Raw genomic sequence first — 26,863 nt, forward strand, 5'->3', positions numbered from 1 at the left:
TAGACAGTACTCTGTTGAGCCTATGAGAATAATCCATGCACAGATTCAGTATCCGCAGTAGACTAGTTGGTTTCCTTTCCATCTGTCTGAGTTCTGCCTAGAGTAATGTTAGACCCAAACTGTTAAAGAATTGTTCCTACTTTTGATAAAGATTTCACCTCAAGAATTCAGTATATCCTTTCTGTTTTTTCCCAGTGGTTTGTGATCATTTGCCTTTCTACCTTTTGTATGCTTTTGATGCACCATTTCCTCCTCTGTTAAGAAGCTTTTGAGATGTATTATAAAGCTGTGGCCATTGAAATAGCTACCTTGAAGCAATTAACACTGCAATAAACAGTGACACAATTATAACCTTTAATAGTTTGACAGGAATGAAATTTAAATTAGTTGGATTTTAGAAAGCTATTTTCCAGAGTAATTAGTTGTGCTAGATGAACCCTTCCAAGGGCCTTTTTTAATGTTGTTTAGTTCCAACAGAGACGTGAAATTCAATTTTAGTAATAATGGTTTGAAATGAATGTTGCCATGGAAACAGAATAGAAACGTGTAGTTCAATAGAATAAATCCCCTACTAATTTCATTTGCTTAAAAACTGCTTGAAAGCAAGGAAATGTTGGCACTAAAAACAGCAACCATTTTATGTTTATTTTTAAAAGTATTATAATAAGTGTGCAATGTACCTATACCAATGCTAAAACACTGTACCTTATTAAAAGCAGTTTATTTTGCATTGTGCTTCAAATGGTGGTAAATAGCAGAAAAGGCAAAGTAGGGAACATTTGTGCATGCTTGCTTCATTTGTTTATTTAAAATATTTATACTCTGCCTTTCCTCAGTATCCTTTAAGGAAGTTAATTAGTAAAATACAACACAATATAAACAGTACAGTGGATGCTCGGGTTGCGAATGCGATCCGTGCGGGAGGCACGTTTGCTACCCACACTGCTGCATCTGTGCACGTGCGTGATGCAATTTGGCGCTTATGCGCAAAGCATGATTTAGCACTTCTGCGCATCCACGAGCACCAAAACCTGGAAGTAACCCATTCTGGTACTTCCTGGTTCGGTGCGTTCGTATCCCGCAGCAAGCGCAACCCGCAGCAAGCGCAATCCGAGGTATGACTGTACAAAGATGTGTTTTCAGAGAAATGTTACCCTATGCAGCACAGGTTGAACTCCTATTTCTAGATTCCCTATTCTATTAACCAAGAGCATGTTGTCTTGTCTGGATTAAGTTGTAGTTTTCTAGCTATCATTCAGTCAACTTCACACACTGGTTCAGCACTTCCACAGCTTCCATGGAATGTGATGGAAAGCAGGGAGGGAGGGAGAGATGGGTGTCATTCACACATTGGTGGCACAGATTCCAAGCATCTTTACGACATCCCAGCATGGCGGACAAACAAAAACCCCATGGAACCCCACAGGCTAACAGCCAAGGGGTGAGCAGGAGTCCCACCCCCAGAGCCTCTTTCTGTTGCATCTCCACACTGTTTTGCTTCTTATGATGGCTTAAAAAATATTAATGTATAATGAATGTGAAATATTTATAGTTCCATTTAAACCTGTTTTGGCATTCCAGTTGGCCCTGTTCATATGTAGCCTTATCTAAGGAGCTGTTTACTCCACATAGGATGTATATATATGCAATTAAAGCATCCAATCTGATAAAAAGCTCTTTTGTAAGGCTTTTATATGAAACTATGAGTTCAATAATGCAACTTCACAACTAATTTTAAATGAAAACAACTGTGTGTGGGCCTACCAAAGATTCAGTTGAAGTATTTATTGGTTTAAGAGATCTTCGAGCAAGTAATCTCAAGAGGACTGATCTAAACTAATAGGCTTTCATTAACGGAACAATGTGTTTAGTGTTTCTTGAAAAGGTTGGCATGGTTTCGTTTCACGTACTAAAGCTTGACATATACTGGTAATTAAGTAAGACAGATTTCAGTTCTGTGTCACTTCAGTTTACAAGAGGGTGTTGCTCCTGTATTAAAATAATATAATGTTCCTCCATTTTTATACTCTATTCATTGCACTGTTCATTTTAAGCAATAAGATTTATATCTTTATTACATTTTTAGAAGCCCAAGTGCAGAATGTTATGTGTTGTACAAAATTCAGTGTTCCACATTTTAGTCCTTATGGTGGCCAATAGGAGCTTGAAGTATATGAGATAGTTGATTTTACTTGCAATGTTTTTGCAAATTTTTTGCAGGTGTGTTGGGAAATAAGCTCCATCTATACTCACTTGCTTGGGAGTAACCCCATTGAACATAATAGGAATTGACTTTTAAGTAAATATGCATAGATTGCATTGCAAGATGGAAATTGATGACAGTAAATGGGAGGCATGAATTCATTCAAACCAAGTGCAGTCACTAAGTACTAGGGTGTAGGAGCTGATCTGCAAAACCTAATCCTAGTACCTCTCATTCCCTTTGAAGCTCAGCATATTCTTGCTTGTCTTCAGGCAGATCAGGGATATGGTCTGCCTTAGCTTAGCAGCTCTGGATCTGGTCAGTGCCAGGATAGGTGCACTACATGCATGCCACCATGGGTTCCATGATAGAGTAAAGGTGAGGTATAAATGTGAGAAAAATAAATAAATGTTGGGCAGATTGTTAAGAGTCTAGAGCCTTTATCCACATTGCGGTCTTCTCCAAGTATCCAGGATTTCAGTGACAGACTTTTAATTGTTCGTTTGTGAGGTCACTGATTTATGATGCATCCTGGCACAAGTATTTGAGGGCTGTCTCCATGGATACCTTCTGATCCATGCTTTAAGTTCTACACATGTGGTCCTACTAGTTCTGTCATTAGTGGACAAAAGCCATGGCCTTTCTTCTGACAACACCCCATGTATGTGACTCACTCCTGCTCAAGATCTAATTTCTGTCCACATTGGTGGCATTAGGTATCAACTCAAAACGTATTTATTTTGCCAGGCTTTTGATGGTTACGTGGAAATTGTAATAGAAATGTTTTGACTCTGCTCTGTTGTTGTTGATTTGTTCATGAATTTTAATTTCCCTCTTTGTGTGTGTTTTGATTTGAGCACAAGGAAGCAGTACCACACAAGGGCCTTACTTCTCATCCAGTGACAGCAGCTAGGATAGAAATAGCAGTGCAATGGAAAGAAGATCCCAATCTCCAGTGACATTGTGATTTTATACAGACAGACCTGAGCATAGGAAGCTGCCCTATATCAAGTCTATTTGCCCAAGTAGCCATCTACTCTGATTGGCAAAGGCTTTCTGAGGTTTCAGATAGAAAAGATTTTTCACCATTCACATAACCTGCTACCTGGTCCTTTTCCTTTTTCTGTTGTGTCTTTTCTATTGTAAGCCTTTGGGTAAGGACCATCTTGTATTTTTAATCTGTGCACTGCAGTTTATAAATGATTAATAATAATATAGTTTAGCTTCTCTTTATGTCAGTTTGTGAGCCCTATATATATTATGGGAAATGTGTCCCCAGTTTATAATTTTGTTCTTTACTCTTTCTCCTATCTTTCTTTTTCTATTTTGTTCTATGTATTAAATGTATCTTTCATTATTTGATGTAATGTTGAAAACACCAAATAAAAATTATATATGAAAAGGAAATATATGGGCCATATCTGATGACTCTTAGAACTCTTAAGTAATGACTGAATAAGATTTCCAAGAAGTGTGCGACGCCCTGCAGACTATTACTGTTAACCCTAAAATAGTGGGCATCTGTCTGTCTCAAGAGACAATGGAGTGTGCCTCCGGGGGTGAAGTCAAACTGCTGTGTGAGCAGCACCAAAATGACCTGCCTGTGGCACAAGCCTGAGCAGTATGTATGGAGGTCCTGGGCTACCCACGTCCCAAGAAGATTGTTGTTGTTATGTCCTGAAGTTATCAGTCAGAGGGAATGCTTGTTCTCTGGACCTGCTCCATAAAACATAGTGCCTTCATTTATCTTTCTTCTTGCCAAAAATTCCAAATTTTGCACAAGCCTCAAACACACTGATTCAGGGCAGAAAATGCAAATCCCTTTACAACATTAAAAAAAACACAAAGGCACATGTAGCTTGTGCTACTTTCTGCAGACAAATAATTTATCTGGGTAGCTTTTGAGTGCTGAACGAAGCTTCCTCTGTTTGTTTTCTTTATATACTTCCTTTCTCCCACACCACCCAAGGCAGTTTACAATTTTAAAGATACATAAATGCTACAAATGTTACAAAAGGTTCTCTCAGGAGCTGACAGCATGAGATTGCTGGCCTAGGTTTCCTTACTTCTGCTTTCCTTAAGGACACACAGCCCCTAAGAACCTCCAGGGAAAGGGGAGGCTACCCCAACTTTTCTTAAGCAACTCTTTAGCAGTTGCTGTTATATGCATCCTGACCTGGACTTCTCCCCTTCTGCCTTTCTTCAAGGCACACAGGTCTTTGCAAATTTAAGCTGGGGTTGTATGCTTGTTGTCTCGCCCACCACTGTTTCCACCACTGCAATGCCATACCTACCAGCACTCACTCCAGAGCCATGGTGACAGGAATTTCCTGCCACAAGGGATTCAGACTGAAAAGAGGTAAAACTTCTTGGCAAAACTGGAGTGGGAGGTTACGTAACGAGCAGTTCTTATTTTTCAGCATACATACCAATCTGCAGTTATACTTTACGTTAAGGTCTGTCTCCTCATTAATATCCAGATGTTTTGTTTGTTAAACTTTAGGATCATTTCATGGAAGTAATTAGAAACCAAGAATTTTTATTGTTACCAGCCACTGAAATTGCAAAGCTTTTAGCAAGTGATGATATGAATATTCCAAATGAAGAGACCATCCTCAATGCATTGCTTACATGGGTGAGACATGATTTGGAACAAAGAAAGAAGGATCTCAGCAACCTCCTGGCATACATCAGGCTGCCATTACTTGCACCACAGGTAAATAAATGGCTGCAATCTGTATAGCTGTTCTTTCATCTTTCACCAATTGATACCAGTAAATTAAGGTGATATGGTTTGGTTGCCTCCCACTTGGAAACCTCTGCATTCATGCAGGGAATCAGCTTACCATTAATACAGTGCCACCAGTAACACACTGTGGTAATGTAAGCTTTTAACAATTAGGGAGCGGTTGCCCTGAAGACCTATAGGTGAATTGGTTCTTTTATAAATAAATGTTTGTTTTGAACATCTTTCATATTTTACATTTACTCAATGTTCTTAAGACAAAGATTCTGATTAATTTTGTATATGGGTCTTGTGTAGGAAAACTAATTGCATCCATGGTTATTTTAGAGCAGCGGTAGGGAAATTTTTTGGTTCTGTGGGGCAGATCTGTTTTAGGATTGACACCAAGGGGGGAAATTTGACATGTGGGGAGCCCCACCTGTCAGATCACCTGATGTCACAATGTTGTCAGATGATTTGGTACTTTGAAGTTCTGATATCTGGACTTCTAAGCACTGTGTAGACAGTAATGTGCATCTGCCCCCATCCCCAATCAGAAAGCAGATTTGGCTTTCCTGTATTATCAGTTGTCCATCCTTGCTCCAGGAGTGATTTCCACTGAAACCACAGCTAAAATTTAATGCCCCCCCCCCATTTTAGCAGGGGTTTCAATTATCAGGAAGCGGTTTGCATCAACTGATGCCTGGGGGGTTCAGTCCTGCTTTCTTGAGAAAAGGCCAAAGTTGGCCTGTGTGCTGGAATTTCCCCATCCCTGTTACAGAACAAGCCAGTGCAAATTGTTTTCTCTTTACCCTGCCCTTCAAAACCAATTCCCAAGACAGCTTGCAAAAGAAAACCAAAATTAGTAAATCAACTAAAGCTAATGAACCAGCATATTCAAACATGATTCACCAAGATGAAGGCCACCTGCCATGAACATCTCTCTAAAAGTATGCCTTGTAGCATGTGATAACAGGGTGGATTTGATTTAAATCAAACTGATTTAAAACACGATTTAAATCACTAGTCAGTAAGGCTTGATTTAAATCACAGTTTTCTACATAAAGACTAATTCTTGCTGGTATAACTTTAATGTGCAAGTAGATGAAGATTTTTAGAATAACACTTTTCATATTAGTTTTTTTATCCCCAGTTTAATAGGTTAATCATTCATATTTGGACAACTTTTCTGTTGTACTTAGGAAGGAGAAAAATAATCATTTCCTTAATAATAACAATTTAAATAGATTTATTAGATCCATTCCACTCCAAACAATCAGAAAAATATTGTTTCTATTCTATTCACTGAACTTCTTGAAACTTAGCACTGAAGGGGTTGATTCTGTATTCATAGGTTTGTAGAACAATAGGATTAAGGTCTTTTTCTCAACTCTGTTCATGTTATAACATTTTTGCTGTGAAGAAGAGGCATGTGATCTCTGCTGAGTCAAATTCAGTTTTGAGAACTGCAAAAGTAAACCAAGCATCTGTGATAATATCTTGTAGGCAGAGAAACTGCCCAATAATCATACAAAAACCTCTGGAAGAGCATAAATGACATTGTGAATGGATTAATGGAATTTATTTACCAAAAAAATTAAACATATACAGCCTTATTCTACATAATTAAAAAACTAATCTTGATTTCATGATTGAATAACCTTTGGATGGTAATATATTTTCACCAAAAAGCATTTTATTAAAAAAAAAATCCGATTTAAATTTTAAAAAATCAGATTTTTTTGATTTTTTTTTAAATCATTGATTTTTATCCACCCTGTGTGATAATGAATAACAAGATGAAAGATGAAAAAATCTTTTTTAATAATTCCAGTGGCACCTTTAAGTTCAACTAAATATAAGCTTTCAAGGTATGAGCTTTTGCGTGTAATACACACTTCATCAGATACTCATTACCAAACTAAAAACTATGGAGAGACCTGGTCTGAATAGAGATATTGGATTCATGTCCCATTATAAAGCTAATTTTGGTCATCTGTCCCTTTAAAAATCCCTTGCCCTTCCCAATGGAACCAACTGCCATAACAGTTATAAGGTTGAAGCAACCTCTGCTTCAGAGTATCTGAAGATGATTTTTTCATCTTTCATCTTGTTATTTATTATGGTTATGACAGATGAACACGGCTATCCACCTGAATTTGAAGCATGTGGTTGAAAGTGACCAAGATCAAAACTAAGATAGGCAGTATTCTGAATTATTAATGGTTTGCATACAGCAAATGTTACATACAGCAAACTGAAGCAAGATTCACTAAATCAAGAATCACAATAATTTATTCAAAGGAGCCATAACATTATGGGAGAAGTGTTATGTTGCAGCCAATACAGGTATATTAGGAACAAAGCATGCCAAGTCAACCTTGACCAAGGTTTATTGGTCTTTGTTGAAGAATGGCACAGTACAATGTGATTTCATTCTGTATTCTGTTCCATTCATTATAAAGTGTTATGGAGGATGGCAGTGGTTGGAGTCTAGCAACTAGATAGCAGTACTGTATAAAATTATATCTGCATGTTTGAAAGATCATAATAGGAAGAAAGACTTAAATGCTGTTCCAAATGATGTGCATGCACACACACGAAAACCTGTGTACATGTAATTTCCTGTAACAGAACAATTAGCAGATTGGGGTGTGTGTGTGAATTTTAATCAGGAAAACTGCCTTAGTACTGCAATACTGATCCATATGCCCACCCAGGGAAGGTATTAGTTATACTTTAAAGAGACAGAAGTTGTGCTCATTTATCTCTGTAATCTTCTCTATCAAAATCCCTGCCTTTACACAAACATTTTATTCTCTGTATTGACTGTAGGTTAGTTGTGTTAATTTGGCATTTTATGTTCAGAATATTCCTTTTGATTTATTCAAGTTCAACACATCGTCCTCTCCTTGTTCTAGTTTTTAGCAGATATGGAAAACAATTCACTCTTCAGAGATGACATTGAATGTCAAAAACTCATTATGGAAGCAATGAAATACCATCTGTTACCAGAGAGGCGGCCCATGTTGCAAAGTCCTCGTACAAAACCTAGAAAATCTACAGTTGGTGTGTTGTTTGCAGTTGGCGGCATGGATGCGACTAAAGGTATGGATTATAGGATGTCTACTACAGATGAAAATGCACATATCACTTCAAGAATAGAGGGGCTAATTTGTGTGTTTTCACCTGTTCAGTGCAAAAGTATATTTTTTGTTCCTCGCGCAAGAGCTGAAAACTGGTTCTACAAATTTGCGACTTAGTTTCAGCCAGATAAAAGGATGCATATTAGCTATCATTTTGTAACTACCACCCTGTTCTCTTCTCTCCCCCCACCTCCACCTTCCCCCAAAGGAAAATCTGTAAAGTACTATGCAACTGTGTTTAAAATATTTGTGGCTTATAGTAATAAGATTAAGTATGAACATATAAATGTATATGAACCACGTAACCCACCCTTCCCGTAAACCCAACTGAAATACATGGGGGTGGGGTTTGGGTGGGTGGAACTGAAGGGTTCAGCTTGCTGGTATGTATGTGTTCCATGAAAATTGCACACCTAAGCTTACAATATGGATGCAGAACTTCTGATTGCTCTTACGATCTCATATCTTTCTTAACCTAATAAATTATCCTTGGAAACATAACCACATGGTGGCTGTTACGTTATTGGTGAAAGTATACCAGCCTTACCTTAATCAAGTTCAACAAGTTTGCCTGATTTGTTTAAGAAAAAATGCAAGTGAAAAAGAAGTTATAGTAAACTATTATATGATATGATTTCACCTCTGTGCACACAAATATTCAATGAAATAAGAGAAAAAATAATCCTAGAAATTAATACAGTGGTACTTCGGGTTAAGTACGCTTCAGGTTAAGTACACTTCAGGTTAAGAACTCCGCTTAAGAACAGAAATTGTGTGGCAGCAGGAGTTCACATTAGCTAAAGTGGTGCTTCAGGTTAAGTACGCTTCAGGTTAAGAACAGACCTCCGGAACGAATTAAGTACTTAACCGGAGGTACCACTGTACTGTTAATAAAGGTGTATACATACAGTACTGTGTATTCGTAGTTCAAAAAACCCAAAGCTATCTCCGTATATTTAAATAATTACTAGTTACTAAAGTATTTTATTTAAAAGTTCTTGTAATGATTGCGTAAGTGGCCTTTCATGCTGTGTTGAATATGGATTCTGAACTTACAGCACATATTCTTTCTAGCTTCAGTTAGTATTTCATATTGCATGAAGAAATGATGTAGACACATTGAGGAGAGAGTAAATATAAATTCCAGGAAGTGAGACAGATCATTTGATGCTAGATAGCTAAGTTCTGCAAACTAGTTGATTTTTATATCTCTCCATAAATTGTTGTTAACATTCTGTTCACATTTGGTAGGACAAAATATTTAGCAAATGATTATTTGAAACCTTATTTATGTAATCACTACTGACATCACATCTCAAGTATGCACTTTGAAACTACATGAGAACTAATGTATCATGTGTATGTGTTTGGGAATAATTCTTTTTTTAAAGAAGTAATCAGATTGTTTATCACTATCTGAACCAAATCTATTGTATTTTTGTGGACAGTGATCACAAAGATTTGAGGTTTTAAATTAATATTATTTTATACTACTGCTAAGGAGCAACAAGCATTGAAAAATACGATCTCCGTACCAATATGTGGACTCCTGTAGCAAATATGAATGGAAGAAGACTACAATTTGGAGTAGCAGTATTAGATGATAAGTTGTATGTTGTTGGTGGTAGAGATGGACTGAAAACACTGAATACAGTGGAGTGTTACAACCCAAAAACAAAAACTTGGAGTGTGATGCCACCTATGTCCACTCACCGACATGGTCTGGGTATGTATCTTTTTTTATAAATAAAAGCAAAATATGTGGTGTGATCAGCTCATTTCAATGAAATGCTTCTTTGAAAGTGCTACTTGGGCTTCTTTGGTATATTTGATATCAGTAGTAGGCAATTTGTAATAGACAAAAATCAGAAACAAACTTTAAAGGTTTTAATTTAATTGTCATCTCCAGCATTATGCTTTCTTATGTGTCATGCTTGGGAAGTAAAAGTATGGTCACTATATTGCATGTAGGTATGTGCAGTTCTCTGAGACACTTTTTATATGGCATCCTAAACCCCCCCCCTCCAGTATTGAGATTGACTTTCCTTTGAAAGTGGGAGTGGGAGCGAAAGTTTCTCTGAGACTTTTCCAAATGAAAGTCCTCCCTCTTCTTTTGGTGGGCATCTCATTAGGCTCCCGTAGGGATTTCCTGAAATTGGAGTGGGAGAAAGTCACTGGGCCTTCTTTTGACTGAAAGAAGACTGGAAACATTATAGCATTAGAGCCTAATGGCTCCAAAACCAAGAGAGAATCCTTTTTTCCCTTTTTCCCATTTCATTAATTTTGAGTGAGGGACTGAAGAGTTTTCATATTCTTAATTGGCAGTTGCAGAATAGGGATTTTATAGAAATATGTGATATGTCTGCTTATCAAGGCTCAAGTGTTTCTCTGTTCCAATACATCAGTGGCTTTTGAACTTCGGGGCAAAATTATCAGGATTCTTAAATGAGGTGATCAATGACAATAGGCAGGCTTTCCTGAGAAGCAGTTTATCCATCCCCATAAACATGGCAGCCTCGGTTCCTTTAGCAGAAAATTAATGAATTAATTACTAAAGGAGTGAATGAATGTTCCTTTGAAAATATGTTGTAATGTAGTGGAGATACAGATGGACAAGATGTTGAATGTATTGTATTGCCTTTCAATAGTTTGGCCAGGGTTCCATCTGAGTCTCAAAATACTCTGTAGAATCCCTAGTTCTGATTTCCTCATCAGAAAAATAGATGAGGGAAGCATTTTTGATGATGTGACTGTTTGAAACCACTGCGGTATGTCAAACAATTGGGCCATTTCACATTCTGAAATAATAGTGTCTTCTTAACTCAAAGGGGTGGCGGTACTGGAAGGTCCTATGTATGCTGTAGGAGGACATGATGGCTGGAGCTATCTGAATACCGTCGAAAGATGGGATCCACAGGCACGTCAGTGGAACTTTGTGGCTAGCATGTCAACCCCAAGGAGCACAGTGGGTGTAGCAGTATTAAGTGGAAAGTAAGTAGGACTAAAGAGAGAAATAAGGGCAAATATTCCATAACATTTTACTCAAAACTCATATATATAAAGGAAATTTAGTAACACTGGAATGATGTCATCTACCAGAAGTTCAGAGTGTTAGGCTTTTGAATGATGCTGTATATGCATGTTTTTGTCCTATCCACATCTTGTTAACATATTCATTGGGTATCAGGAAACATCCAGTGCTCATTAAATCTTTACTGTTAATTTCTTCTTGGATGTTGAATCGTTTCAGGACTGCAGGCAAGACTTCTTTTGTCCTAGAAATGGTTCCAGTAATTTGACGTAGTCAAATCTAGCAATGTATTTTTAATAACAAATTGATAATCCTGTATAAAATCCTGACAACTCAAATGGTAACATAAGCAATGGTCTTTAGCAGTAAGATGGCTGAAGAGTAACTGACAATTTAATCCATTTTAGGGAAGAAAATCAACAAGTTCTTGTTTTTTCTGAGAAATATTATTCTTTCCTTGAAGTATTGGAACAGCTATCATTGTAGGAAACCCTCTGTGTTGTTGTTTTTTATAATGCACTTTTCCCTAAATTATATGCTTCCTTTTTTATACTTGTGAATTGTTTTGCATCTTTGTTTATTTAGAAATAGAAAAGGACCACACAAGTAATGGGATGAAAAATGTAACAAACTTTCAAATCTGTTGTATAAATGAGCCCATAAATGTGGTTAGAATTACATTATTACTTTCAGATTTAAATGCAATATCAAAGGACAAGCTGCACCACCTACTGAGGTGGAAATGAATTGAGACAAAGCTGTTGTTTAAAACTGCTACTTTGTTACCAAGAAATAGGTTTTAAGAGAAGCATCAGAAAATGGGTGAGACTTAACTCTTTCAGAAATAGGATCCCAAGAGAGTTCTCTTTGAAGCAAAGGCAGCAGCAGATTTCGTTGTCTCTGAGGAAGATTTTAAAGTGTTACACTTAATGCTATTTTTATTCCGCAGTAAGCCATCTAATTGAATGCCTGCTTGAAGCTTTTGTGTGTGTGTTCAGAAAGTATTTCAAGCATGTATTTGTATGCTTACAGGCTATATGCAGTTGGTGGTCGAGATGGAAGTTCTTGTCTCAAATCTGTAGAATGCTTTGATCCTCATACTAACAAGTGGACACTCTGTGCTCAGATGTCAAAACGAAGAGGTGGCGTTGGGGTAACCACCTGGAATGGGTTTCTCTATGCTATTGGAGGCCATGATGCACCAGCTTCTAACTTGACATCCAGGCTGTCTGACTGTGTGGAAAGGTATTAACGCAATAAAGTGTTGCTATGAAGATACTTAAGGTTCTCGCTATCCCATTTTCCTCATTTATAGCATCCTAAAATTATCTGCATTTAACACTTGAGCATATAGTGCAGGAGGATGAGCATATAGTGTCGGAGGATGCAGAAAAGGAGGTAAAAAGTAAAAGATGCAGGTTATGTAGAAGCGGTTGATTTGGAGTATTTCTGCAATGGTAGCACTTTTTAAACAACAGTAGCAAGAGTCACCATGTAGAGAGATTTGGCATGGGCCAGGGTTTGTGTTTCACCACAACTGGAGATTTGTTGTGTGGCTTTGGGCAAGATGCTGTTAACCAAAAGGATAGTAGTAAAGATCCACCAACTTTGGTCAGAATGTCAGTAAACAAAGACATTAGTTAACCAAAGCAGAAGTGCAAATTCTATGGAGGATATTTTAAAAATAAAGCAGCAAATAAGAAATTACATGAGAGATGTCAAATTCTATAAAGCAGTCTGCAATAAGAGAATCTACCATAGTTCTCTTTTATATTAGCCCAACTCAGATGTAGATTCCTGGCTTGCTAAATCAGAGTTTAGTAAGCCAGCAATGAGCACCATTGCTCTCTTTTTTGTATTCATATCTTGGTTAGCTTAAAACAACAGTTCTGCATTATGTCCAAAATGGGGAGACGTGGCTGAATGTCTGATAACATTATGTGGGGCCGTGGCAATAAACCGCAGATCTTCATTTTGGACAAAATGGGGAAATGTGGATTACCGGTAAACTGATTTGGATAAATGTGTTAAGATGGGGTAGGATGAACATGTTCTCAATTTGATAAATAGCTTGCCGGGAATGCACTTCCAAACAGGGTCTGTGTATGTGTAAGAAGGGTACCAACAGTGATGATAGAAAGCAAAAGATCTAGGTGATGATGCAATGAAATCCATCAGAACTAGTTCTTAAATACTATACAGGGTGTGGAGTAACAGGAAAAATTAGAATAGCAAAATGGCAGAACTTCAGACATGTGGAATTAACCATTACACTGTTGTTTTTAATTCAGGTATGATCCCAAAACTGATATGTGGACTGCCGTAGCTTCCATGAGCATCAGCAGAGATGCAGTGGGAGTCTGCCTTCTTGGAGACAGATTGTATGCTGTTGGGGGATATGATGGACAGACCTACCTTAACACAGTGGAGTCTTATGACCCCCAGACAAATGAGTGGACACAGGTATTGATTAAGATTTGGAGGGTTCATACATGGGTTGAATTTCTGGCATCTTCTGTTCAAGGTGCTCCCATTGCAAGTCTGGCTAGCAGAGCTCTCTGTGACCTTGGGAGGGCCACTCCAAGTCATAGTAGTCAATAGCAGGCAGTTGGCTCCATCATCTCAGTAGAAGGCAACATCAGTGTTCGAATGTTGTTGTTTTTTAAGAGTAATCTCAGCCTCTTTTGGAAGCCTGCCTTCAGCTCAAATTCAGTCATCCCAGGTGACTTTATATGAGTGAGTGAAACCATATGTAAATAAGAATCACAGAACTGTAGAGCTGAAAGGGACCGTGAGGGTCATCTAGTCCAAACCCCTGCTATGTAGGAATCTTTTACCCAATGTGGGGCTTGAACCTATGACCCAGAGATTAAGAGTTTCATGCTCTACTGACTGAGCCATCCATCATGAACAAACAGACTTCTGATTGTTCTGCTACTTCCTGCCCCCCCATATATGATTGAGCAGCATGTCAAACATCTTTTCCTGATGCAACCAAGTCTCTGTCCTTTCCTACATGCTTTCTGAAAGAAAGGTGGAAGAAAAGGGAAATACAGTGGTGCCTCGGGTTACATACACTTCAGGTTACATACTCCACTAACCCAGAAATAACACGTCAGGTTAAGAAATTTGCTTCAGGATAAGAACAGAAATCATGCTCTGGCGGCAGCAGGAGGTCCCATTAGCTAAAGTGGTGCTTCAGGTTAAGAACAGTTTCAGGTTAAGAACAGACCTCTGGAACGAATTAAGTACGTAACCAGAGGTACCACTGTAGGATTATTTAAAATGGGAAGCACTGGAACTCAGGCCTACCAAAAAACTGATTCTATATCTCAAATATTCATAATCTGTATGTGACATAGATATGTGGTGAAAGCATTCTACATATATGCAGAATCTCGCATTTTTATCCAACTTGGGAGCACAGAGCAAACCTTACCATCTGCTACAGGATAACCACTTCATATCCAGTGGCTACCCCCAGAAAGTGCAAATGAAATCTAAACTTAGCTAGAACAAAAAGAGCAACTTTAAGTACAGTCATACCTCGGGTTACTGATGCTTCAGGTTGCATGTTTTCGGGTTGCGCACTGCGACAAACCCGGAAGTACCAGAACAGGTTACTTCTGGGTTTTGGTGCTCGCACATGCGCAGAAGCACCGAATTGCAACCCTCATGTGCGCAGACGCTGTGCTGCGGGTTGCAAACGCTGCGGGTTGTGAACGTGCCTCCTGCACAGATCACGTTCGCAACCCGAGCATCCACTGTAATCAAGTATTTCTCTGTAAACCCAGCAGAATTATTCTAATGTGGGGGGACCTCACACCCAGGGGCAAAATGCAGTTGTCCAAGCCTCTCTCTGGCCACAGCTCCTCCTTGGCCATGCATCCTCCAGGTTTTTGCCTGGATGGAATATGTCCTTGAACTCTGGTAATGCCTCTTGCTTGCCTGAATGAAGAACAGAGTTGCTCTGTACATTTTTACCTCTAGGAAGAAGAGCTCTCTAACAGTAAGAGCTGTTAGTGGAACAGACTCCCTTGGGAAGTGGTAGATTCTCTCCTTCCTTGGAGGTTTTTAAACAGCGATTGAATGGCCATCTGCCACAGATGCTTTAGTTGAGAGTCCTGCATTGCAGGGGGTTGGACTAGTTGACCCCTGGGGTCCCTTCCAACTCTATGTTTCTGTGATCCTAACCATGGCTAGAATATGGCCCCTGAAATCCTGGAAGGTAGTGTACCCTTGACCTAATGTATGCAAAAGGTGACAAAAAGTATAATCTTCCTGTCCCTGCTAACAGGAAACCTATGCACTGTATTAATATCCTGCTCCATAATTTATATAATTGAGCTTTGACATTATATTTTAAAAAAACAATGGAGTTGAGTCCAGGTGACCTCTGGCTCAAATTAAGCATTGATTGAAAAACAGGAGCAAGTGATTCATTCTCTTGCTCAACATTCATATTGTGGCTCTAATTTTTAAAAATAAAATATTTGTGACTGTAGCAAGTGTGCTTTGTCACTGACCTTTTTACACCTTCTTCTCACCATTACAGGTTGCACCATTGTGCCTTGGAAGAGCTGGGGCATGTGTCGTGACTGTAAAGCTCTAATTACAAAGATATCTTTCTCTTCTGTAGACTCGGGGGGTGCCCCCAAGTTACTAAATTATAATCATATAAGGTACTGTGTATCTTCACAGGGCAAAGAGTTTGGTCTTAATCTATTAGCTAAAATGTTTTTTAATTAAAAATGGACCAACATTATGCACTTTTTAAAAATGAGTAATGCAATTTATGTACATTTATTTGTAATGGAATACTCTGCAACCAGCTGGCAGGTTACATTAGAAATGCAGCAACTGAAAAATAATTGGCGTTTTCAAATTTTGGTTCTTGCTCTAGGAGGCCCAGAGCTCTTTGTTGTAATAAGCCTGGGCACAGTACCATTTCCTTTCCATTTCCATATATGTTTTTGGCATGTTCAGGATACAGGTAATGGCATTGCTTTCATTCCAAATAATTTGTCTTGACTATTGGAATATTATTATTACTATTTTTACATGGTACAAAGACAAACCAAATGCAGACGGAATCAGAGTATCAAGGGTACCTCTTGCGTGGGAAATGCTATACATTTGATGCTTGAACTCTTCTCACCACAGCTGACATTTTGCAGCCTTTGTTTTTTAACCAAAGCCTCACTTTAATTATTGTCTTAGTATGCTATGGAAGTGTTTGTTCTATAGGATACTTTCTTCAAGAGCTTTTCAGCATCCACCACACTTACTGGATTTTCTAATATTTTACGGAAATTCTCTATTCTATAAATATTTATATATAATTTCATCTTTCTGAGCTTGATTGCAGTTTCACTGAGTGGATCTCTTCCTGAAAGTAATTCAGAAGTTGAAGTTTGGGGGGGGGGGGGTTGCATTCTAATGCATCATTAAAAGTGACTTTCATTTGTGGTTTCTGAAGCATTCCATGATTGAAATTATATGTAGCTAAGTTTAATTTACTTTGAAAGAGGAGTTTGCACAAATCTTAATACACTTTTATAAGGTGAAAACTCGTGCCATTTTTAGCAAGTGTTCCTTTAGCAAAAAGTGGGCATTACCCTACAACTGGTGCATCCATTCAGGGTGCTCAGCTCCTTCCAAAAAGACTGAAGTCTTTCCAAGGATCAGACTTGCATAACTAAATTATTTAATACTGTAATAGATTTTCTTTAGTATTTGCCTTATGTTGACTTGTTACACTACTCAGAATTACTTGGGTGTTCCAAGTGCTCTATGAAACTTTTATATTTTCTTTTGTGCCTTGTTCAAATATGTTATGTAACATTCTGTTGTACTTTATCTTGAAAAAATCTGAATATGTAAACTCAAGGATTTCTTTTTTCTGAAAGTAAATGGAATGTGTCTGAAGAATAGTCTTTGCACACTTGTAATTTTTTAATACAGTTCTGAACTTTGAAGTTCACAATGAACTATTAGTTTAAAGGGGAAGTGTATAAGTCCTGCCCTGTTTGTTATCATTTTACAAATGATTTCGTGATGCCTTATTCATACAACTAATCAACACACATACACAAATGATAAGTATCATAACCAATACCCAAATTTAGCAAGGGGTGAGCTGGCATGAGGTAATTAAGTGTTATAGCTGTCTAACATTAAACCTGCTTGGTAAAAAAAATGCATTGTCATAAATATACAAGTATAAGGTTAGTTATCCAAACACAGATGTTTGTAGAGTCCCATGTATAGATGTGGAAAAGGTTCCCCAAAACACTGCTCTAAATTATATAGGGTAATCTACTTTATCAAAATAGAAGGCTGGCACCTGTGATGGAGTGGGTGCAAAAAAGCACACTATTGGCACTGCAGAAGCATGTCACTTGGGCTAAATTCTCCTGCCATCTATTAATGGCAGAGTCTTCAAGCAGTAGTCACTACTCCTGTTACACGGTCTGGATTGTGACTGCACCCAGGTTTTGACATCTAGATAACTTCTTATGTAGTTTTACCTTCAGCAATCTTAGCCACAGGTTTTTTTTAATGCATTGAAAACAACATTAATCTAAGGGTTCACTGGAGTTTAATGTGGATTTGATGCTGCTTTTATGTCTTCCCTCCTCCACCCCAGCAACCACATGACATCGGCCTCATCCAAGTGGCAGACTGTATCCTCCCTCCAGGAAATTTGGATTTTCCAGGTCTATGGATAATTCATTAAGGGAAAAAAATCTATTACAAAATTGCAGGTTGCTCAACTGTGGATGCACTGTGTGGCTGGGGTGCTTAAAAAAAAACATTTCAGGTACCATGTATTGCTGCACCCCCTACTTACATTTTGTTTCCATCAGCTCAAAGGAGAGTATGCAACCTACCATTTTTCACTAGTTGTTACTAAAAGACACATTTGTAATATTTTTTTTAAAATCAAAACAGCTCTTTTGCACAAACTGCTCTTGCACTGATAAGCTGCATTAAAAATAAAATTTGCCCTTGCAGGTACAGGAAGCAGGAAAGGAAAAGGCAGTCTTTCATAGAAGCAACTCCAAATCCTTCCCTGGCCTGGAGCAACACACACATTTATTTATTATTGCTCTTTTGTGCAAATCTGTTAGTATTTCAAAAAATAAAGTTCAAAAGGTGTGCATGCATAGGTTAGCAAATACCCGCATGCAAGCCAAAATGGACCTCCGGTTTCAAAATTTTATGGTGGGTGGGGTACTGATTGAAGGGAGTAGACAGCAACACGTAGCATTAATACATACATTTTTTAAACAGGTATACACTCACCTTGCTTCTGTCCCTTTAAATACAAACAGTTTATTTTGCACCCTTTCTAAACCCACATTAGTGGCTTGAAATGCAGTAAGGTGGTCTCTATTCACATTGTTATGTTACTTTACACGAGGGAGGGAGCAGGGATGTCTTCACTCCCTATGTGTATTGCCTGTTTGGTTGCCCTGTCCCTGCAACCCCCACCACACACTCCTCCCCGTGAAGCTGTCATATGCAATGGCTGTCTCAAAAATACACCTGTCAGCTTAACCGCAGAGTGTGGCTTACGTTTCTAAATCAGATAGAAGCAGGTTTGAGGGAAAACACTAGGATAGGTACGGATTGTGTCTAACATCACAAGTACTCATCTTCCAACACCAGTTGTAGGATGCACTGGAGCCAGAGTAAATAGTTTGGGGTAATTGGCCCAACACAGTTTCAGGAAGCAAGTTACTGTAGTTACACTGTTAAGACACTCTTGCAGATTGTACTAGATGAGTACCTCCCAACTCTACAATTCTGTGATTGCCTCACCAACACTGAGGAAATTGTTAAAGCTTCTGTTTCACCCCTACTGACCTACTGAACCACAAACCTACTTTTCCTATACTGTACCTCTCCTAGAATCATCCTTTGGCTGTCCTATAAGGCATTAGAATGGGTCAGCAATCTAAGGCCCATGGGCCGGAAGCGGCCTGCGGAGGTTGTTTGACTGGCCTACGAGCCGCCCCCAAACTGAGTTGCCTGCTTGCGTGCTGCGCTAAATCAGCGCAGTGCAGGGACTCACTTCCGTGGTGCCAAAAATCACACCTGCGAATGCGCAGATGCCGAAAATGCAGGTGCGCACGTGCAGACGCCAATCCGGCCCACAGGGATCTCGGCAGGACCGATCCAGCCTAGGCAAGATAAACCTTGGTGACCCCTGCATTAGAACCTTGCATTCCAAATGGTTTCTCGCTGCTTCACTCTCAGCACTGTAGACAGGTTCCCCCGTGTGTCCTCAGCTAGGGTTGCCGTATTCCCAAAAGTGAAAATCCAGACAACATAGTTTAGTTGTTGGGTTTTTTTTGTCAAAGTTGTTCTCCCCCACCCCCCAAACCCCACACATTTTTGGGCTTTTCTGGATTTTTAAAAAGCTTTTTAAAAAATAAAATAAATCACCCTACTTGCCATACGTTCAATTTCCCTGGACATTTTACCAATTCAGCAAAAATCCGCCTGGATGCCATTTTCAAGTCCAATTCCCAGATGTGTACGGGAAAACCAGGACATATGGCAGCCCTACCTCAGCCTAAATCAAGCGATTCAGCTGCCATAGCAACCACTCTGCCTACCTCTCAGGTCTTTCTCGGTCCTTCTCTTCTGGATGTTCACCAAGCACCAACCAACAGGGACTGACTAGACTGACTAGCAGCACCCAGCCATATATTCGCTTTTTCAGGCCAGGGCAGCCAATCACATAGTATAACCAAGAATTCTAGACCTGCAACTACCAATCAGAATGTGCACATGTTCTATCCTTTTGCATACTGAGAGTTCTACCTCCAACCGCTCCTCAGTTGTCAGTTAACATCCGCCATGGCAGTTAAAGCATCACCTGACCGGAGAAAAAACTTCACTAACCAAACACATTCTACTGCACATTACAACACAACAGAATGCACTGCACAATGCCCATTAAAGCACAATTTAAACAGACAGGATTCCTTCTCAACTATACACACACTTTCCTAAAAGCAATCAGGGATTTAGGCAATAGTACCATGAAAAAGGGACGCGGGTGGCACTGTGGGTTAAACCACTGAGCCTAGGGCTTGCTGATCAGAAGGTCGGCGGTTCGAATCCCTGCCATGGGGTGAGCTCCCGTTGCTCGGTCCCAGCTCCTGCCCACCTAGCAGTTCGAAAGCATGTCAAAAGTGCAAGTAGATTAATAGGTACCGGTCCGGCGGGAAGGTAAACAGTGTTTCCATGCGCTGCTCTGGTTCACCAGAAAACGGCTTTTTCATGCTGGCCACATGACCCGGAAGCTGTACGCCGGCTCCCTTGGCCAGTAACGCGAGGTGAGCACCGCAACCCCAGAGTCGGACACGACTGGACCTAATGATTAGGTCAGGGATCCTTTACTACCATGAAATACTTGTTTTTAAGTGGCTCTTCAAATGGAAGGAAAATAATCTCAAATACATGGGGATTCCCCCTCACTAGTAACTTCTGTGACATGGTTAATAGAACATGGTTATTATGGTGTTTTTGTAAACCATTTTGAAACATTGCTGAAGGGCATATAAATCTTAAAAGTGGATGTTTATAAAATGATACTGATAATGTAACTTTTAAACAAATGGCACATGCTGATTCTTAGGGGGCACGTTCAGGAACTTAAAATGAATATATAACTCGACTAATGTATATAATTCATGGGATTTCAATTCATATTCTTCCATCAATTTTTAAAAATAGAATATATTTTTAGAAAAATCAATGTGGGTGCCTTTCAGGCAGATCACACACAGTCTAAACCAAATTTCAGGGGGAAAGAATGAGGTTATCTGATGTATGTCATCACAAATAACATGTCTTAAAACAGACAATTTAAGTGGAGGGAGACCATCCTAATCTGTACTAGGTTTACTTTCTCTCTACTGAAAGGACTATACTCTAGCATCCACGTTTAGAAAGAAGTCAGATATTTTATCTCCTATAATTCAGATTCAAGAAATATGTAGAAACAAGTGGTGGTTATTCAAAAAGATACTAGGCTTTCTCCAATAATTTACATTTGCTAATGTAGCACAATCTGAGTGAAAAACGGGGGAGGGTGTTTATTTGGAGTTGAAATCACTGTGAAAGGAAAAGTACATTGATAAAAACTACAATATGTAGTAAGCCATTCCAACAAAATACTAAATATTACTTATTTAATTTATGAATTGCTTCCTATGAAGCATCCTGAAGCAATTTCACAGGAAAATATAAGCATATATTAAAACCACTGCATCTATAAAAACAATTTCAAATCCAACACAGATACGAACTGGCGTATCTGTCTGTATGGTGCCCATCCAACTTGAACACTATAATTCAATCTAGCCAGTTTGGGACAAACAAGGCTTCTGCATGAACCTGAACACATTTGCAGCAATACGAGGAAGTGTTTTGTAAGGAGGAGTTTTGGGTGGGAATCCAAACTGGTTCCAGCCCCCACTTCTGAGCCACAACCTTATAGTGTCCTTTGTGACTTCCCCCCTAAACAAAGCTCTCCAGGGTGCAACTTGGGGGTTATAATACTGCCAGATTCTGCATGCCATCCACTGGGACAGCTCAGTCATTAGAACGTGAGACTCTTAATGTCAGGGTCATGGGTTCAAGCCCCACAATGGACAAGGAAATTCCTGCATTGCAAGGAGTTGGAATAGATGACCCTTGCAGTCCCTTCCAACTCTACAATTCTATGATTCTATGCTCCTCTCTTGGACCAACCTGCACAAGGCATGGACCCACATCGGAGAGTTGTTGGACTACAACATCAACCGTCAGTACTACCACAAGACTACATTGCAGGGTTGTGGTAAGGTGGGTTCTTTCAGCTGGACCAGTACTGGCTGCCAGGCAGGGCCGGATTTACATATACTGTAAACTAAACAAGCTATAGCTTAGGGCCCCCCCCCAAAAAAAATCACTATTAATATACTTAATTGTATTTCAGTTCAACAATTACTTTGGTAAAATACATATTTTGTTATGTGCAAATGGCTTTAGATACCTATTACGTCCATAAACAACCATATAGCATATATTCAACACAAAAAACAGCGACAATCTGTTGTTGGCTAAGGACATCTGGACATATAAAAGGCCCCATTAACTTCAGTAGCTTAGGGCACCATCAAACCTAAATCCGGCCCTGCTGCCAGGAATGCCAACTTGGCCCCGCGATTGTGGATGCCATGCAGCGTGCATGGCCCGGGGGCACAGAGATTTGTGGGTGCCCGGCCCCTTAATGGGGAATTTTGTGGGTGCTCGGGCACCCCAGGGAGTTAGCACCTATGCGACTGCTTGCATCGGAATTCGGATCGGCAGGGCTGTACTGCAGAGGTGGGAGGGATCCTGAGGGTCATCCATCCAACCCCTTGCAATGCAGGAATCTCAACACGGGGTCCCCCACCCATTATCATACAGTATATACCGCCCTATACCCGGGGGTCCCAATATGAAACCCTGCAAGCGGTTTTATTGTCACGCCACTAGCAGACACATTGAGAAATAGCAAACAATGCTTTCCTACGTAAAGAGGTTTCAAAAAACAGAAACTCCCATATCTTTGCTGCTACTTTTTGTGGGGGAGGGGACTGGATACCCAAGACTTCCGCCGGGGGGCTCCGTTGAAAACGGCTTCCCTAGACGCGAACCAGGAAGCGCCTTCTTCCGGTCATCGGCGTGCGACTCTTCCTTTTTCATACCTCTGCGGCTGCGATCTCCTGGGTGACGCGGACGCGGTTGAAGCAGTTGAGTGCGCATGCGCACTCCGTCCGTTGCCCTCCCTCACACCCCTCCGTGCGGCGGCCCCCTTTTAAACAACGCCATAGCGAAGGCGAAAGATGCAGGTGAGGCCATGAGGGAGAGCGGCGGTTGGGTCGCGCGCGCGCAATGCTGTGCCTCAGGGGTGGGCCGTGAGGCCTATTATTAGGCAGAGCAGCCCAGCCGCCCGCGGGGGCCGCTTCTCGGGGCTTGAAGAGGCGCCCTCTTCGCCGCTCCCCTTCACGCCTTCCGCGGGGGGGGGGGGAAGCGCAGCACAAAGGTCCCCTTCAAGGACTTCTACGGCTGTTCACTTTTTCTGCTGGGCTTCTCTGTGCCTTCAAAAGCTTCGCGACAGGCAGACATTCAACAGGTGGTGTCATCGCCTGTGGGGAGAAAGAGCTATTGGATATTGGGGAGATTATTGGGCTTGCGGGGGGGCTTTTAATAATAATATTACCTGCCACGCAGGACCCTGCCAGAAAAACAAAAACAAGCAACTATACCATTCGGCATTCCATTATTACATCTATCAAAACTTATTTACCCTGTTGATTTTATCTTAATACTGCCAGCGTTTTCAGCTGTGCTCGGTTATTTCCCATATATTCAATAAAGGTTTTCCAATCTTCTTGAAAGGTGGCAAGCGATTATTCAACAGGTGAAGCATAGATTCAGCGCTAAAAGGAAAGGAAAAAAGCACACAATCTATGACAGAGAAAAATGTGGCAGCTCAAGCGAGGACTAGGATCATCTTGCCTTTCAATGAGCATTCAAATCTTGTACTGGAAAATCTTGCTAATTTAGGGGGGAAATGCCTTTTGGTACCTTTTGCTAGCTAGCAGGTTTTAATCCGTTGTTCTGGCAGGAAAAGGCTGCTTTTGAACTTAGTGGGACTTACTTTTTGAGTAGACCCCTGGAGGATTAAACCAAAATGAGTTTTAAAGATTTCAGAGTGCTTAATTTCTAGAAAAAGTGATGCTGGAGCTGAAAGTACTTCTTTTCTCAAATATTTTTTGTTGATTTTGTCAACTAAAGTACTTCTGATCTTCCCGTTAATCCCAGATGAGTGGAGAACGTTTAGTGAGGAAAACACTTTCCATTTGCTTGGGGTACTTTAATTTGCATCTTATGTTCTGGAGCTGAGCAAGAGTAGTGAAAATCAAAATACATCAGACAATGAGCCGTGGGAGAAATTAAGCCCTCCAAGATTTTTTTTGTCATAGACATAGAAAGCAGTTATTCTTTTGGGTATCTAAACATCTAACAATCCTAAGAGGCCTTATTGAAGAGATGCATACGCAAAGCAACTTATTTTTCTTTATGTTGTCATAAGGATATATGTAAGGGAGTGTGTGTGTGTGCTGCTTATAATAATTTGTTTGCTTCTCTCAGGCAATTTTAAAGCATGTATGAAATATATATTAATGTCTTTCAGCTTCTACCCAGTTTTCCTGTTGTCTCTGTCTTCTGCTGCAATAGATATTTGGGCGGAGAAGAGTAGAACTGAAATTAGGGAAGATGCAATAAAGCCAAAATACATGCCTTGAGTTTTCTTCCTATGGTGCTTCATTCTCTCCTTTGATAGTCTTCCTGTGCTATTTACTGCCCAGCTTTCCAGTATATTGTTTTCCTTTATACTGGAGGAAAACCTCAGGGTGTAAAGCACGCATTTTTACATGCACTATTACTCCTGCATGTGGTCCTCCCACCCCTTAGTTAAGTGACATTTATACTGGATAAATTAAAGCAGGTTTCCCCAAATGTTTTGGACTATAAATCCCATCATCCCAGCCACCATGACCCAATGCCAGGGATGATGAAAACAGTAGTCCAAAACATCTGGAAGGCGTCAGACTGGGGAAGTCTGCTCTAAAGCAGGTATAGGGAATGTTTAGCCCTCCAGATTTTGTTGAGCCACAATTCCTATCAGCCCCAGCAAGCATAGCCAATGGCCAGGGATGCTGGTCAGAGTTGTAGCTCAGCAACACCTGAAGAGCCAAAGGTTCCATACAGCTGCTGTAAAGCTTCAATTCCACAGCTGTCACCTGTTTGGGGGATTATGTAGTTTTGCCTGCATGTCTCCAAAATTTAGCAGAAGGTACTTAGAACAGATTCTGTCTTTATAAAAATATACTTCTTGGTTTTTCTAGCATTGCAGAAAGTTGGTAGTTGTTTTTTCTCTCTGAATTAGGTATGCCTTGTAAATGAAAAAAGAAGAATTGAAAACATTTAATGATTGTGCATCTTTAATTGTCAATTTCTTTCTATAGCGAGTATTTACCCTGTCTGAAAGGGATGCGCCTAGTTCGCCTGTGCAATTTGCTTGGCAAAAAACTGTAGGAAACTACATCGCTGTTGCAGGGTAAGATAATAAAGATTTATTTATTGTATATGTTAATTAACTAAACAGATGAATCAGATTTTGTCATAGGAAGCAGCTTACAGACTTTAATAATATTTACAGATGTATGAAAGATGACCATCATAATGATTATTCCTGTTCTGTTCTTTTTTAAAAAAAATTAGACACAATCACACTGTAAAAATCTTCGATCGCCATGGTCAAAAGAAAAATGAAATTAGTTTACCAGGGTAAGTCTTATACAATTTTGTGAAAGCAAAATAATACTTTTAGGCAAATTCAACATTAGATTATCTGATTTGTTTGGCATAAATGCCTTAAAAATTGGTGGGGGAGAGGGTTATGAAATTGGATGAGATTAGACTGCACTTTATTTTAGGAGAGCAGAATTATGGGGAATGGATATCTCCAAGGAGCTAGTCAGGCTTACATTTCCACTCAGTTTCATATTTTCGAACCAAATATTGGAATATCCGGTTAATACTTTCTGTGTTTCCTTAGTAACTGCATTGCTATGGACTGGGATCAAGATGGTGATACCTTAGCAATAATTGCTGATAAAGCCATTTCCATTTATCTGTGGGATGCCAACACAAACAAAAGCAGCGTGATAGACACTAGCATGAGGTAAGCAAAAAGTGTGCTTTAAGAAAAAGTATATTTCCATACATTTAGTGTAATTGCAACCTAAACCTAACACAGAGCCATACGTTGTGTTGTTTAAATGGGAGAAGTTTTCAGTTGTAGTTTTATGAATGAATTTTTCTTGCTCGTAGCACAGGTTCTGTAGGGTTGCCATATTTTGTTTCCTCCTAAAGTTGTTGAGAGCTTTTTTTTGGAGGGGGGATGTCCAAAAGTTGAGCTTTTTTCTTTCACCAGAAAAAATGGATTTTTTAAAATTGACTTGCCTGAGATCCAGGACAAAGTGCCACCTTTTGGAAATTTCCCCCAGATGTGTATTCTGCTTTTGAAATCCCAGTAATGTCCAGGATAATCCGGACATGTGGCAGCCCTAGGTTCTGTATCTGTACCACCAAGCTGAATGGTGCAAGAAGGGCACAGACCAAATTTCCTCATCTTATGAAATTCTTTCCAGAAGAAAGCTTTTTAGAATATGAAACATTGATCAGTCAATTCTGACTGGTACTTTCAGCTTGTTCTTCATTGTTATTTACCGTATTTTTCGCTCCGTAAGATGCACTTTTTTTCTCCTAAAAAGTAAGGGGAAATATCTGTGCCTCTTATGGAGCGAATGGTGGTCCCTGGAGCCGAATTGCCCAGGGGCCAAAAGAGGATCAAGCTTTTTATTTTACAAAGAGAAAAGGGGGTGTTGAAAGGACCCCGCTCAGCAGCTGATCAGCAAGAGATCAGGAGAGAAATAAGAGTCCCTGGCTCTCTTTTAGCCCCGCCCTCTTGCCCAGGCCTCCATTGTTGAATGTGCTGCAGAGGGAGGTTGTTTGTTTCCCCAGCAACATGTGACTGGCTGATTAGATTATCTGTCTGGAAACTGTAGAAAAGGCTTCCTTTCCTTTAGAAGCTGCAGAAATGTGAGTTGAACCCCATAAAAACGGGGCTTTTCCTTTTT

The 26,863-nt window shown here is 39.7% G+C and overlaps 2 protein-coding genes across 6 annotated transcripts in view; both read left to right on the forward strand.

The window, feature by feature from the left end:
* The window catches only part of KLHL5 (kelch like family member 5), a 51,562-nt gene extending 35,729 nt beyond the window's left edge, over nt 1–15,833 (forward strand). For both annotated transcript variants that reach the window (XM_033161345.1, XM_033161344.1), the window contains 7 exons: nt 4,707–4,919; nt 7,850–8,036; nt 9,576–9,800; nt 10,903–11,065; nt 12,138–12,350; nt 13,397–13,568; nt 15,661–15,833. In XM_033161345.1, the coding sequence (XP_033017236.1) occupies nt 4,707–4,919; nt 7,850–8,036; nt 9,576–9,800; nt 10,903–11,065; nt 12,138–12,350; nt 13,397–13,568; nt 15,661–15,717 (1,230 nt within the window). In that variant the 3' untranslated portion in view covers nt 15,718–15,833. The remainder of the gene's footprint in view (nt 1–4,706; nt 4,920–7,849; nt 8,037–9,575; nt 9,801–10,902; nt 11,066–12,137; nt 12,351–13,396; nt 13,569–15,660) is intronic.
* Nucleotides 15,834–22,899: 7,066 nt separating this feature from the next.
* WDR19 (WD repeat domain 19) overlaps nt 22,900–26,863 on the forward strand; it is a 34,857-nt gene continuing 30,893 nt past the window's right edge. For 2 of the 4 annotated variants that reach the window (XM_033160559.1, XM_033160558.1), the window contains exons 1-4: nt 22,900–23,002; nt 25,187–25,278; nt 25,443–25,508; nt 25,780–25,905. In XM_033160559.1, coding sequence (XP_033016450.1) covers nt 22,997–23,002; nt 25,187–25,278; nt 25,443–25,508; nt 25,780–25,905 — 290 coding nt within the window. In that variant the 5' untranslated portion in view covers nt 22,900–22,996. Of the gene's footprint in view, nt 23,003–23,252; nt 23,287–25,186; nt 25,279–25,442; nt 25,509–25,779; nt 25,906–26,863 lie in introns of those variants that run through there. The other 2 variants (XM_033160563.1, XM_033160560.1) reach the window with 2 other exon arrangements.

Source organism: Lacerta agilis, chromosome 9 (genome assembly GCF_009819535.1).
Source record: "Lacerta agilis isolate rLacAgi1 chromosome 9, rLacAgi1.pri, whole genome shotgun sequence".
Classification (NCBI taxonomy): Eukaryota; Metazoa; Chordata; class Lepidosauria; order Squamata; family Lacertidae; genus Lacerta; species Lacerta agilis.